This window comes from Bactrocera neohumeralis, chromosome 4 (assembly GCF_024586455.1).
Source record: "Bactrocera neohumeralis isolate Rockhampton chromosome 4, APGP_CSIRO_Bneo_wtdbg2-racon-allhic-juicebox.fasta_v2, whole genome shotgun sequence".
In the NCBI taxonomy this organism is placed as follows: Eukaryota; Metazoa; Arthropoda; class Insecta; order Diptera; family Tephritidae; genus Bactrocera; species Bactrocera neohumeralis.
Window position 1 is genome coordinate 76,830,712 of NC_065921.1, and position 14,336 is coordinate 76,845,047.

Consider the following 14,336-nt stretch of genomic DNA (forward strand, 5'->3'; position numbering starts at 1 on the left):
TTTGCGGGAGAGAGCCACTAAAAACCCACTTCTTGTATAATCATAATAAAAAACCAACATATTTAATTTTAACGAATTTCTTATACAAAATTTTTAATAATTAAATTTTTTGGAACAAAAATTTTTATCATAGCATTTTTATATTACATTATTATTATTTTTAAATAAAAAAGGTTTGTTTCCAATTTTTAATATTTCTAAATAATTTTTTTATAACATTTTTTTTTTATTTCATTATTTTTTTTTATGTTGTTATCTATAACAAAAAGTAAAAATTTTAGACATATTATTTGTATTTTTTCATTAATATTTAAAATAATATATATGATATATAAATAAAGAAAAAATAAAATCAGCTGACATTTTTCAAATATTTTTTATAATACTACATCTATTCATTCATAATCGAAAAAATATTCGAAAAAAGTAAAATTAATAAAAAAATATGCAAAAAATTAATAAATATTCTTTCAAACATTTTTTTAAATTAAAAAATTGAAATATTTTTTGTTTTGTTATTATTTAGGTATTTTATTATTTTTATTTTTTACAAAAATTAGTAAATTTTTTAACTGTTTAAAAAAATTTTTTTTCGAAGTTATAAATTATTAATTTTATTGAACTCAAAAAAAATATTTCGAAAAATTAATAAATTTTTTTTTTCAAAAAATTTTTAAATTAAAAAATTTAAATATTTTTTGTTTTGTTATTATTTAGGTATTTCATTATTTTTATTTCTAAATATTTTTTCAATATTTCAACTTTCTAATACAAAAATTGTTTCGAAGTAACAAATTTTTGATTTTATTGAACTCAAAAAATAATAATTTTAATAATAAATTTGTTAATGTTAAAAAAAGTTTAATATTTTATTTTTAACAATTTCTAAAATTTCAACAGTTTCTTAAATTTCAAAATATAATTGTTTTTATTATTATTTAGGTATTTTTTTTTAATTTTTTTACAAACATGAATAGAAAATAATATTTAATTTTTTTTTAGTTATAAAAAATTAAATAATTTTCGTAGAAGGTTTTTAATATTTTTGTTTTTTATTTTTTACAAAAATGAGTAAATTTTTTAACATTTTAGTAAAAAATTTATTTCAAAGTGGGAACTTACCAATTTTAGTGAACTAAAAAAAAATAATTAAAAATAACAAATTTATTACAAATATTAAAATATTTTATGTTTTCTTAAATTTCAAAAATTTTTTAAATTTTAACAATTTTGTAAATTTCAAAATATAAATTTGTTTTTGTTGTTACTGTTTAGGTATATTATATATATTTTTTGTAAAAAATCAATGAAATATGAATATAAAAAAAATATATATTTCAAAAAGTTAAATAATTTTTCAAATTTTTTATTTATATTTTTGTAATTTTTTTTTATTTAACTATTTTTTATTTTTTTCACAAAAATGAGTAAATTTTTTAATATTTAAAAAAAAATTATTTGGATAAATAAATTATTGATTTTATTGAACTCAAAAAATTATATTTTAATAAAACATACATTATTTACAAAAATTTAAATATTTTATGTTTCAACAATTTCTTAAGTTTCAAAATATAAATATTTTTTTGTTACAATTATTTAGGTATTTTTAGTTTTTTTTTTTGAAAAAAATGAATGAAAATTATATCAAAATTTTTTTAATTTAAAAAAATTACTTTTTTGGGTTACTTTGTTTTGATATTTCATTATTTTTATTTTTTTATGAAATTAATAAATATTTTCATATTTTTAGTAAATTTCAAAAAAATTAATTAAAATTTTTTTTATTATTATCATTTAAATATTATTTTATTGAATTTATTTTTCTTTGAAGTTTCCAATTTACAAACAATCTCGCGCAATAAATTTTGCAATATTAAAAAATAACAACTTTATTTCTTTAGCATAACAGAAATTTTCCATCTTTTACACCAAAAAATTTATCTCTGTAAAAAATTGTATAATTTTTATTTTTTATTTTTTGAAAATTTACCCTGTCCCTGCATAACAATGCTTTAAACGCTAATTAATTTAGATAATAATAACAATTTTTAACTAAAATCGAATCTCAAATTTGTAAAATATTTCACTAAACTCATTTTTCAAATTTTTTTCATTTATTTATTTATTATTTTATGTTTTTAGTCTTGCTAGCTTAAGATTATCAAATTATAATTGTTTTAATGCCTTAATACCTAACAAACATACTACGACGGAATTTGTTTATGACCAATCTTAACGAACTAACGTTATTTGTAACATGTGTATGTATGTATGTGTCTGTTTAAGAATTTTTACAAAATTTACATACTTATGCTTATTTAATTATAATAAAATGCGAAAAAATTATTATAAAATAAAATAAATTATTTTTTATTAAACTACATATATACAAAAAAAAAATTAGCATGAAAATATAATTTTAATTATTAAAAAAAAAAACATATATTAAAAAATATCAAAAAATAGTTTAAAAGTAAAACAATTAAATGTTTAACTTTTGAAAATTATATCAAAACTCAGCTCGACTGTAACAACTTATAGAGCGTAACCCTCAATGGCGACCGTTATCGCGTCATGATAACAGACTATTTAATGCCTGAAATTGATGCTCGTGATCTTGGCGAGATTTGGTTTCAACAAGACGGCGCCACTTCCCAGACATCGTATCACTCAATAGATTTTTTGAGAGAACACTTCGGTGAGCAGATAATTTCACGTTTTGGGCCGGTAGATTGGCCACCAAGATCGTGTGATATCACTCAATTAGACTCTTTTCTGTGGGCATATGTAAGGTCTAAAGTCTATGCGGACAATCCTGCTTCAATTCAAGCCTTGGAGCAAAACATCACGCTTGTCATTCCTCAGTTACCAGTCAAAATGCTCGAACGAGTCATCGAAAATTGGACTCAACGAGAATTGATTGAACGATTGAAAGAGATAATCCTCAAAAAATAAATGCCAAAGAATGTTCTTTCGTATGATAATAAACATTCCCCAAAAAAATTGAAGTTTCTCTGGTTTTTCTTGCTTTATAAAAATTATATAAAATAAAAATATATAGTGTTAAGAAAAAAAATTTTATGAAAAATATTTTTTTAAATCAAAATCCCTGAAGAAAATAAAATTTATTTATACAAATCATACTAGATAAAAATAAATATTGTAAAGAAAAAATAACATTTTTTTATGAAAAATAATGTTTTCAAATCATAATTATTTTTTTATGTAATATTTTTTTGCAAAAAAAATCATAGAAAATTTAAATTTTTTTATGTAATATTTTTTTGCAAAAAAATCATAAAAAATTTAAATTTTTTTTCCATAAAATTTTTTTTATGCAAAACAAAGATCCTTGATATATAATAAGTAAATAAAATAATTTTTTTATAAAATAAAAATAAAAAAATTTTATGAAAAATGTTAATTTCAATAAAATAATTGTTTTTTATAAAATAAAAATAAAAAATTTTTATGAAAAATATTTTTTTCAAATAATTATATTTCATGTAATATTTTTTTTTTCAAACCATAATAACGTTTTTAATCATTTAATATTTTTTTTTACAATAATAAAAAAATGTCTTAAAAAATGAAATTTTCTTTGCTATGCTTTTTTCCATAAAAGCCTATTACCTTCAAAAGGCGTGTTCAGAAAACAGCAAAATTAGTAGAAATTGTTATGTGTTTTAGAAATCAAAAGCAGTTGTACAACAACATTCCATATGCTCGCTTTGTCTTAAGCCAATATTCGAAGACGCCTGCTTCGCTGCTGGAGCATGCAACACTGCGTATAACAAACATTCTACTTTCTTATGCCTTATTTGCTAATTTCTGTGTAAATTTTCATATTTTATTGTATTTTTTAACTTTCTACTTTGTAATATTAAATTTCGCTAACACACTCTCACTCATCGTTTTGTTTTTTGAAGCTTACTAAGTAATGTATTAATGCATTGCACATTCAGTTTTATTTTTTATATGCTTTTATTGATATTTTTTGAATAACAGTTACAGTTTTCAATCGTTTCCACTTTTATATATATTTTTTTTATTCACTAACATTTTACGCATTTTTATTATTAACATTTTGTTTTATGCATTACACGCTTTACACTACACTTGTATTATTTTAATAATATTATTTTTGTATAATTTAATTATACGTACAATATTTGTCACATGCATAACTTCAATCTGTTTTTTATATATTTTTATTATGTTGTTTTTGTCTTGTTTGCTTTTTTATTTACTGGCATTTTTATTTAACATTTAATGCATCAACATAAATATATTACGCAAGCATAGTTACTTTTTACAAGCATTTTACAACGATTCATTTAATTTATTCGCCTATTATTATTTTGCTTAATTAATTCGTATAATTTATACTAGTTGCCCCGGCGCTTAATTTAATTTGGGGAAAAGCTTCACCACTCTTTGCCATTTCGCACTTTTTTACCGTCCATACTAAAATTTCTATTTTCCAAAACAAAATTTGCCAAAATCACTTTCAAATCTTTCGTTTGTAATAATTTTTAACAGTTTTTATTTATGTTAGTAGGCATTTTAAATGCATACATATTATATATATTTACAGTTATATAAGTGTAACTAAACTCCCCACTTAAATTCATTTTGCCCACAGTCTGTCTTTTTCAAACATAAACACCAACAGCTGGCTTAACAATTTCTGTATTTCCTCTCTAATTATTTTTATTTCGCTATTAATTTTTATTTTTTGATTTAATTACTTTATTTATTTTTAATTTTTTAGCAATTATTTATTAATTATTTTATTTGTTTATTTTTATTTATTTATTAATAACTTTAATTTTTTTTACTTTTTTTAATTTCTATACATATTTACTTCCATTTATTTTTATTTTTTATCCATTTTTACTTTTATTCATTTTTAATTATTTTAATTTTGTATTAAATACTTTTTTTATTTTTAATTATTTATTTATATTTATTGTTTTTTATTAAATATTTTAATATTTTAAATTTTTTATTGGTTTTTACTGCAATGTATTAATAAATACTCCAATTTTTTATAGTTATTTAAATTTGTTTTTAATTATTTTTATTTATTCATTAATTATTTTTTTCATTTTTTATTAATTACTTTAATTTATTTTTAATTATTTTAATTTTGTATTAATTGCTTTAATTTATTGTTAATTATTTAATAATTGTTTTTATTTTTTGGTAATCTTTTTAATATTTTATTAATTTTTACTTTAATTTATTTTTTAATTATTAAAAACATAAGTATAATTTTTTAAAAATATAAATTTTATTATTAAAAAATATTTTTTGAAAATATAAATTTTATTATTAAAAAATATTTATTTAAAATTAATTAATTGCTCAGTTTTTAATTTAGTTATTGCAAAAATTTAATTATTTAATCACTAACTAGTATAATATACAAAAAAGATAAACATAATTTTTTAAACATATAAATTTAAATATTAATAAAATAATTATTTTAAATTAATTAATTACTAATTATTAAAAAAAATATCAAAGAAATATTTAATTTTGTATTTAATTCTTGAAAAAATTCATTATTATTTTAATTTTTATTAATTTTTTTATATATTGTTAATTTTTCATGAATTATTTTTATTTTTTCGGTAATCTCTTTAACATTTTATTAATATTTACTTTTATATAATTTTCATTATCTTCATTTTTTATTTACTACTTTTAATTATTTTGTGTTTTTTTGTTAATTTTTTGATTTCGGTATTAATAGCTGTTTTTTATTTTTATTAACTGTTTTAAGCTTTTCATTATTTTTTATCAATTATTTTAATGTTTTCAATAATTATGCATATTATCTGGTTTATTAATTCTTTTTAATTGTTTTTTCTTAAGATTTTTTCTATTTTAAATTTTTAATTTGATCGTTGCTTTTAATTTTTCATAACTATTTAAATTTTCTGCAATTTCTTTATATTAACGGTATTTTAAAATTTTTTTTAAATTACTTTATTTGAAGTTTTTATGTTTTTAATTAATTCATTATATTATTAATTTCAAAAATGTAATTAAAATAATTCAGTAATAAAAATAATTAAATTAATCTTTTTAATATTTAAATTATTTTTTTAATTAATAATTTTTTAGTTTTTTATTCATTTCATTATATTCTTAATTAAAAAAATTTAATTAAAATAATTAAATAATTAACAATAATTAAATTATTATTTTTTAATTATTTAAATGATTTTTTTAATTGTTAATTTTCAAGTTTAGCACATTATTATTACATGTATTATCTATAATTATTTATATTATTTGGGTTTATTTAATTTTTTATTGATTGTTTTTATCTCGATTTTTTTATTTAAATAATTTTAATTGTTAAAACATAAACATTAAAATAATTAGTAAAAATGTTAAATTATAATAGGTAACAAAAGTAAAGACCAATGATAAAAAAAAACTTAAATAATAATAATAAAAAAAATTAAATAATAATAATAATAAAGTTTTTGATCGTAATTCTTTATTTTTTTACTTATATTAAATAATTAATCTATAATAATATTGATTTTATTACTTATTGCGTGTGTCATTATATATTGATAATTTTTTATGACTTGTTAATCACTTTAATTGTTGTTAATTACTTAAAATTTTTATTAATAAACTTTTTTTTTTCAATATATAAATTTTTATTAGTTATTCTTTTGTTGCTAGTTATTTTAATAATTTTTATCACATGGTTATTATATTATTTTTAAATTAATTTTGATTCTTTATTAATTTTTTATAAATTATTATAATTTTTTTAATTATTAAATTTATTAGTTATTTTATTTTTAAATTAATTTAGATCTTTTATTAATTTTTTATTGAAAATTATCATTTCCTTATTCAAAAAATGTATTAAAACTGATTTTTTTACATTTTTTAATTAGTTATTTTTAACTTCAGTTAATTAGTTTTTAATTTTATTAATTATTTTTAATTTTTATTATATATTTTTAATTATTTTAAATTTTTATTAATTGTTTTTAATTTTTATTAATTATATTTATTTTTAGTTAATTTTTTTTAATTTATGTTATTTTTTAACAAACTTTTTAATTTTTTTATAAAACCCCTACACTTTCTCACTCTCGCAATGGCATAATTTTTTTCTCAAGCATTCTAAAAATTATATGAAAATTATTTAAATTTACATTTATTAAACCTTTAATTATTTATTCATACATTTATATACGCGTATAAATAAACTACCTTATATATTATGTATGTACATATGTAAAACTTAAAAATATGCAGCGTCACAAATTTTGCCGCCGCTATTCAACACACAATGCACATACACATGCATCTATAACTGTGTATGCGCGGTTTCATCTCTTAAACATGTAATCTTTTAAAAATAAACAGTGTGTCTTAAAATTAATCAGCTATGCCAATATATTTATTTGTATCTATTTTATTTATGCTTAAATTCACTGTCATTTCAAGTTTGCCCTTGTGCCTTACACACATACATTTTACTTATTGTGTAATTTATAATAATATTTGTTTTCTGTAAAAATCAGCCAGTTCTGCTTTGGATAATTATAATTAATTTTCCTGTTGTCTTGCGTTTATACTTAAATTAATGACATTTATTTTTTGCTTATATTGTATATACATAAAATTATTTCTTAATAAATATTTTTATTTATTTATTTTTTATTAAATATATTTCTTATACAAATATGTATTTTCATTGTGTGAAAATTAAATACAATACAACCAACACACCCTGTACACCGCTGACTCGTTACCGGCTGCGTTTAACGCTGCCGTCGTTGTCGTCACCGTAGTTGCGCCCAACAGCTGTGTACACTCAGCTATTGTCGGCCGTTAAACAGCTGTTTTCGTTTCGTGCGTGCATTCAGCTGTCTAACAGCTGATCTCGGCATGTTTATCCTTGTAACGATCGTTGTAACCCTGTATTGTGAATGGCGCCGCCGTATCGGCATTCACCGCCGCCGCCGCAACACCATTACCATTTACAGTCGCCACACCATTCAACACACCGGACGGTCCATTTGGCAGCGTCGCATCGATCATACCGTTAATTTTTTCAACCGCACCAACACCAGCACCACCATTTGGCAGTGGCAGTTCCTTAATTGCCACATCAGCGCCAATCAATTGATGCGTTGCGTTCACCGACGACGGCATCATCTGCACGTTGGCATAGGATGAGGTGGCGGCAGAGTTAATAATGCCACCAGCGCCAACCTTATGCTGCTGCAGACTCTTGGTGAGCGTCGCCGGATCGAGTGTGATGCCGTCCAATTGTGAGCAGAATGACAGTGGCGGCTGTATGGTAGTCGGTGTCGGTTGTGGCGTATCCAAGCTGATCAGTTTGGCCTCCTCCATTTCGTGCACGACATGCTGGTCGGCATGTTGATGTTCGTGGTGATGATGATGATGATGATTATTATTGTTGTTATTGTTATTGTTGTGATTGAGCTGATTCATCTTAATGCCATTCATGCCATTGTGCAGTACCGGTGAATGCTGACTACTGCTGTTATGTCCATTGCTCATATTGCCTGCTGCTGACGCACCATTCAAGACGGCATCATGTATGCTGCGCTGCGAGTCGTTGACGTTTGTTGTGCTCACACCGCCAACAGCACCGCTTAAAAGCGGCTGATCGCTCTTTGAGTTGGGTAAGATGAAGGAAGTTTCCCAACAGTCACTGTCACCCATTGCGGCGGCGGCGCCGTCTATATTGAATTCGACATTCGGTGCATTAGGTGACGCGACTGCTGGTGGTGTACAGATATTGGCGCTGCATGCCGTTGAAATGGTGGCTACGGCACCGGTCGAGTCGTATGAACCCTCAGTTGCGCTGGCATAGTCCATGTTGGCGATTAGACCGACAGCGGCACCGCTGGGTAGCGGTATCAGATAGTCGGACGTTTGTGGTATTGGTAAGCAGAATTCTTCACCGCCTGGTGGATGTAAAACAACCTGATCGCCGTTGGCTGTTAGCGGATGAAAGATGCTTTCTGGTATAGGTGACTCCATTAGTTCTTCATCCTGTAATGAAAAAAATATATTTTTAACTCACAACATTTTCGATTTCAATAGTGTTTGTACTTACTATAGTGACCTCATTTATGCGGTTTAGCAGGCTGTTGAAATTTGGGCGATGCTCTGGTGTAGGATTCCAACAATCAGCCATTATACGGTAAATGGCTGGTGGACAAGCCGGTGGTGAGCCTAAGCGTCCACCATTAGCAACCAGTTTCATGACTTGAGGATTCTGTAAGCCCGGATATGGCATCATGCCCAAACTGAAAACCTGTAAGTACCAGACATTCAACATAAGTTTGCTGCAAAACCTTTATTTTAAGCCACGCTTACCTCCCACAACAGCACACCGAATGACCATACATCGGTTTTGACCGAGAAGATGCCATCCACATAGGCTTCCGGTGGCATCCACTTAATAGGTAGCATGGCTTTACCACCTTTGCGATAGTAATCACTGCGATAAATATCGCGCGCCATGCCGAAATCAGCAATCTTCACAACTCGGCCGGGACCTCTGCTGCTCAGCAGGCAATTGCGTGCCGCTATGTCACGATGTATGAAACGTTTGCTCTCCATATATTCGCAACCTCTAGCCACATCCTGGGCACATAATAGCAGATCTTTCATGATGAGCTGTGATGGACGGTCGGGTTTGCTGCGGCCCTCACGTAAAAAGTTCTTCAGATCGCCGCCAGCCAGCAGCTCGAGTACAATGAAACGTGGATGCCGATCAAAGCAAACGCCAATTAGGTGTACCATATTGGGATGATTGAATTTTGACATTATGGCTGCTTCCATTAAGAAGTCTTCTTCGGCCTGGCGTGTGGACATTTCCGGTAGAGTTTTTACGGCTACTGGCATTTCAACGGTATCATTGTCACGTGCACGATAGAAACCTTGGTAAACTTCGCCAAAAGCGCCCTGTCCTAGTGCTCTGTGCATAGAGTGGGAAAGAGATCATATGAATAAAATGGCTACAAAAGTGATCAGTCAAAGTTTGCGCACTTACTTTACAAGTCTTAAACTCTCACGTGCGATTTGTGGCAGCTGTTTAACATCGACCCGCCCGTTAAGTATGCCGTCGCAGCCATAGTTGGGATTAAAGTTAGTCAGATTTGAGTCGTCGATGTTGTGGCGCAAGCGACTGAGTTGTAGATCCTGTTCCAAAAGCATCTTGTGTCGTAGTTTGGCCTGCTTTTTACGCTGATAACGATTATCTGTAAAGAGCATTGAGTGTATTCGCGAGAATATATGAGGTTTTATGTTTGAAAGAACACACGAGCGTTTAAAAGAGATGGTAAGAGTGTTAACACTACAATCTTCAACAATAAAGGTATGTTTTTTCGACTTACATAGAATGACGATGAGCGCTGTAAGTGCGGCGCCCAATAGCACAACCAGGAATATAAAGAATCCGATGAGATAAGAGTATGACGAGCTCTCTTCGGCCAGCACTGCGCATCACAAAATCGAGCGTTAAAAATATTATAAAATTTTCATTTTGTGCGTCTAACTTACCCTCACATGCGGTTTGATTATCTTTCTTGAGACGCCAACCATCCGGGCATATACAACGCACCGACGAACGGTACTCATCCAGAGCTATACAACGATAATCGCAACCGCAGCCCTCGATAGCTGGTATGATTATCACCGAACCAGAACCACTACTAGCGCCCTCATAGACAATGCTGAACTCCTTCAGGCTACGGCTAACGCTAATAAACGAAGTGCCACCCTCACCGTTCGATTCATTTAGATAGACGTCACCACCGGCATAGCCACCGCCACCACCGCCAGTATTGCAACCACCGCCGCCGCCACCAAAACCACCTTGACCGTGCTTGGTTACTGTGCTAACGTTGCTGTTGCCCAAACCTTCGGTGTAGCATGAGTGACCGCCATATCCACCTTGCAACAGTGCCGCACCATACTTCAGACTCAATCTTTGATCGTTTTTGGCGCGCCAACCACCGCCGGGACCAGCAGTTTTCAGATTCATTTGGTCGCCATGTATTTGTCCGGTAACGCCAAAACGGTTCGGATTCGGCTTTTGTCCATGTTGGAAATCTTCATCGATATACTGGCCAATACCGAGACCGCCACCACCGCCGGCAATTAATAGCGGTACAGCCTCATTCTTAGCAGAGTTTAGCTGTGTTTGCGCAAAGTTGAGTTTACTTTCTTGACTTTTGTTTACTTTAAACTTACCAGGAAAACAAAGGATCCACCGCCACCACCTCCAGCGCCATTCTCAATGTAAATATTCTTCACCATATGTTGTTTCGAACTAAAACTGTATTTACTCAAATCCAGTTCCTCACCATCGACGCCGCAGCCCTCCTCACGACCGGCGCTCAAGGATTTGATGCAAGCATTCTCACCCTGTTGACCCACAAGTATATAGAGCTCCTCGTTCTTGTGCAGCTCGAGCACGGACACAGCCATGGCGCCACGCGAAGAACCAACACCGCCAGAACCCAAACCACCGCTGGCGCCCTTAGCAATAATGCTGTAAAAGGTAAACGCATTCATTGAAGTAATGTCGTGTGAGCTAAAGCTTTGTTGAGACTCACGTGTAGTAACCCTCGTGTGGCACCTTCCATTTCTGCATACCCCTATAGTTACTTTCTTCTTCGATAACCTGCACTTCATTTAATACGTGACTTTGGTTGTTCTCGTTATAGGCGACCTCGCATTCCAGCTGTGTCGGTCCTATCATACCACGTGTGTCACATGTTGTTAACTCTAGATCTGTGTGGTAAAGAGCATATTGTGAAATCTGTCTAGATAATATGGTGTTGTGCCATTTAATTTACTTACAGTGTTTATGTTCATAATCTTTATGCGATGGACTTCGGAAATTATGCCGCACGTCCCAGTAGTTATAACCGTTAAGATGCTCTTTTGGTATATTTAAGCCGAAACATTCGGGACTTAAGGAAATATCATCGACGGCCACATCGGAGAAAATACGCATTCCTTTGCGCGCTTCAAAGTGTAAGAAGTATCTGAAGAAGGAAAGCAAACGTGTAATAACAACAAACGCAAAGTTCCCTGCTTGGTATTAACAGCTCAGAAAGTGCGACAAAATATGAAAATTATTCGAACGAAGTCTAAGTCAGAGTATTAACTTAGACCTTTTAATGCACTTGAAGGCAAATCCAGAGTCAACATCTACATAGACAACCAAGCAGCAATCAAGGCAGTAACCTCATATCGCATATCGACCAGAAGTGTCTTGGGAAGCAGGGCAGCAGTGGAAAGTGTTGCCAGAAGCAACTTCACTTCTACTGGGTGCCACAAAGGCATCGAGGGCAATGAAATAGTTAACGAAGTTTGCCAAGAATGGTGTGCGGCTAACATCCGAAAACGTAATCAACGTTGGGAAACCCATGCACTGTCTATACGACGAACTTGACAGAAGGCTTTATCTTGCTTCGAAACCCGATGAAATGCGCTACCTGGGTGCAAAACTCCCAAAGGCACGAGAAAAACGGTACATCGATAGAAGAGACTGAGGGAACATGATGGGAATACTAACAGCTCACTGTCTGGTGGCGACACACGCTGGCTGAATGGGACTGGCAGATCAAGAAGACTGTTGGAAATGTCTAGAGCTAGGCACCTGGGAAACAATGGAGCAACTAGTATACGCTTGTCCCGCATTGGCGAGACTACGCAGTAAGCATCTGGGGTCACCACAGTATGATACACTGCAGGAGGTTTGACGCAAATTTTAAAAGCCTCTGTGAGATCGCTCAGGCTGTTAAAATTCGCGTCAAACATCCTAAACGATTACTACTCCTCTTGGTTTTAGCAACTGAACTCCATCCGGTATCGCAAAGGACCAAATTGGTCTATCCGTGGCTTAATGGTAGGGATTAACCTAACCCAACCTAATCTTGGCGGGACTTATCGCCAGAGTCATCTGTTATGTCTAAGATTCCGGTTCCGCGAAGTAAAACGTTCATATTACTTGGTTTTGATCGGATATCTTACCATTAGTTGACGACAACAAAACTTAGATTTAATTTTAGGCGTAATATCATGGAAAATAAACACGATCCTTATGCAAACCCTTGATCACGTTAAGAAAACTTATGGAAATTTCACCTGGCCTCAACTGCATTGACTTTTTATTAGCTAAAGGGGATTACAACCACATATGAGAAGTTCGACGCTAAGAATTGGAAGTCTACAGACTCGTAAGTCCAAATTGTTGGCACCCTTTTAGTGAGAAGTTATGGGACTTACATTTTCAAGGTCTTCAAAAGCCTTTAAACAAATTTAGCTTGTGGATAATCTACAGAACAATAATTTGAGCTGAGATATCAAACTGATAAACTTATTTTAAAGCTACACTTTTTTCACCAATATTTTTCTGTAAATATATACATACATATGAGCTTTCTCTATCACCACTTACTTGGACGTGATGTTCGGTAGTATATATTCTGCGCGCAGCCAATCACTACCCTGATTCTTACTACTCCACCAAAGCGTCGTTGTTATATTCTCCTTTTCCTTCATCTCAACTACGGATAAATTTATGCTGCCCGGATTCTTACCGAACTGATGTATGTAAAATCGTACCACGCATGAGTTCCTATACGGCGAATTGGGATTGCCATGCACCAGCGGCGGCGGATTGAAGGTTTTACTAATCATGAACGCATTGCTGGCGAAGCCGACCTGCGACGCCTTATCCGAGTTGTTCATATGTTGATTCATATTGACGAGCATATAATAGCCACCGGTGGCGTTCAAGAGATGCTGCTGTGTATGATCGCCATCGGGTCCGGTATCGTGTGTGGGCGAGGCACCTGTATGACGCGACCACGTGAGCATCGTTTTGCCCGAGTCACGCCAACCGCACCAGTCCTGTTCAAAGTCGCAACGGCCGCCATAAGGGATTTTGTCTGTGTGGAATTAAAAGAAAGAGAGTGGCTTAAGTGTTGAAAAGAAGACAAGATAAGCGCGGACAGTTTATTTCAGTTCTCTTTGCCGTGTAGAGTGGATGAAATTACATGCCTTATGAATTTCACTCGAGCGTACTTTTGACTTGACATTGCTGCTGAACCACGGCTTTACTTGAACATACGTACATATGTCTGTATGCATAACGCTGTCGTTGCAGCGGTCAAGTAGTAATCAGCAGCTATTATGTAAATTATTTTAACAATGACAGCTACTGTCACTCAACAACACACTCGCTCCACACTTCGTCCGAACCGTTATCTTTTTTAGTATATAGCAATGTA

At 30.1% G+C, this 14,336-nt stretch overlaps 1 protein-coding gene across 3 annotated transcripts in view; it reads right to left on the reverse strand.

Annotated features, from left to right (window-relative positions):
- Positions 1-7,194: 7,194 nt before the first annotated feature.
- Positions 7,195-14,336, reverse strand: part of LOC126755365 (tyrosine-protein kinase receptor) — a 44,038-nt gene continuing 36,896 nt past the window's right edge. For all 3 annotated transcript variants that reach the window (XM_050467882.1, XM_050467883.1, XM_050467884.1), the window contains exons 6-15: positions 13,502-13,994; positions 11,896-12,083; positions 11,649-11,826; positions 11,284-11,584; positions 10,591-11,227; positions 10,425-10,526; positions 10,082-10,289; positions 9,403-10,006; positions 9,140-9,340; positions 7,195-9,075 (exon numbers count right to left, since the gene is read on the reverse strand). In XM_050467882.1, coding sequence (XP_050323839.1) covers positions 7,921-9,075; positions 9,140-9,340; positions 9,403-10,006; positions 10,082-10,289; positions 10,425-10,526; positions 10,591-11,227; positions 11,284-11,584; positions 11,649-11,826; positions 11,896-12,083; positions 13,502-13,994 — 4,067 coding nt within the window. In that variant the 3' untranslated portion in view covers positions 7,195-7,920. The remainder of the gene's footprint in view (positions 9,076-9,139; positions 9,341-9,402; positions 10,007-10,081; positions 10,290-10,424; positions 10,527-10,590; positions 11,228-11,283; positions 11,585-11,648; positions 11,827-11,895; positions 12,084-13,501; positions 13,995-14,336) is intronic.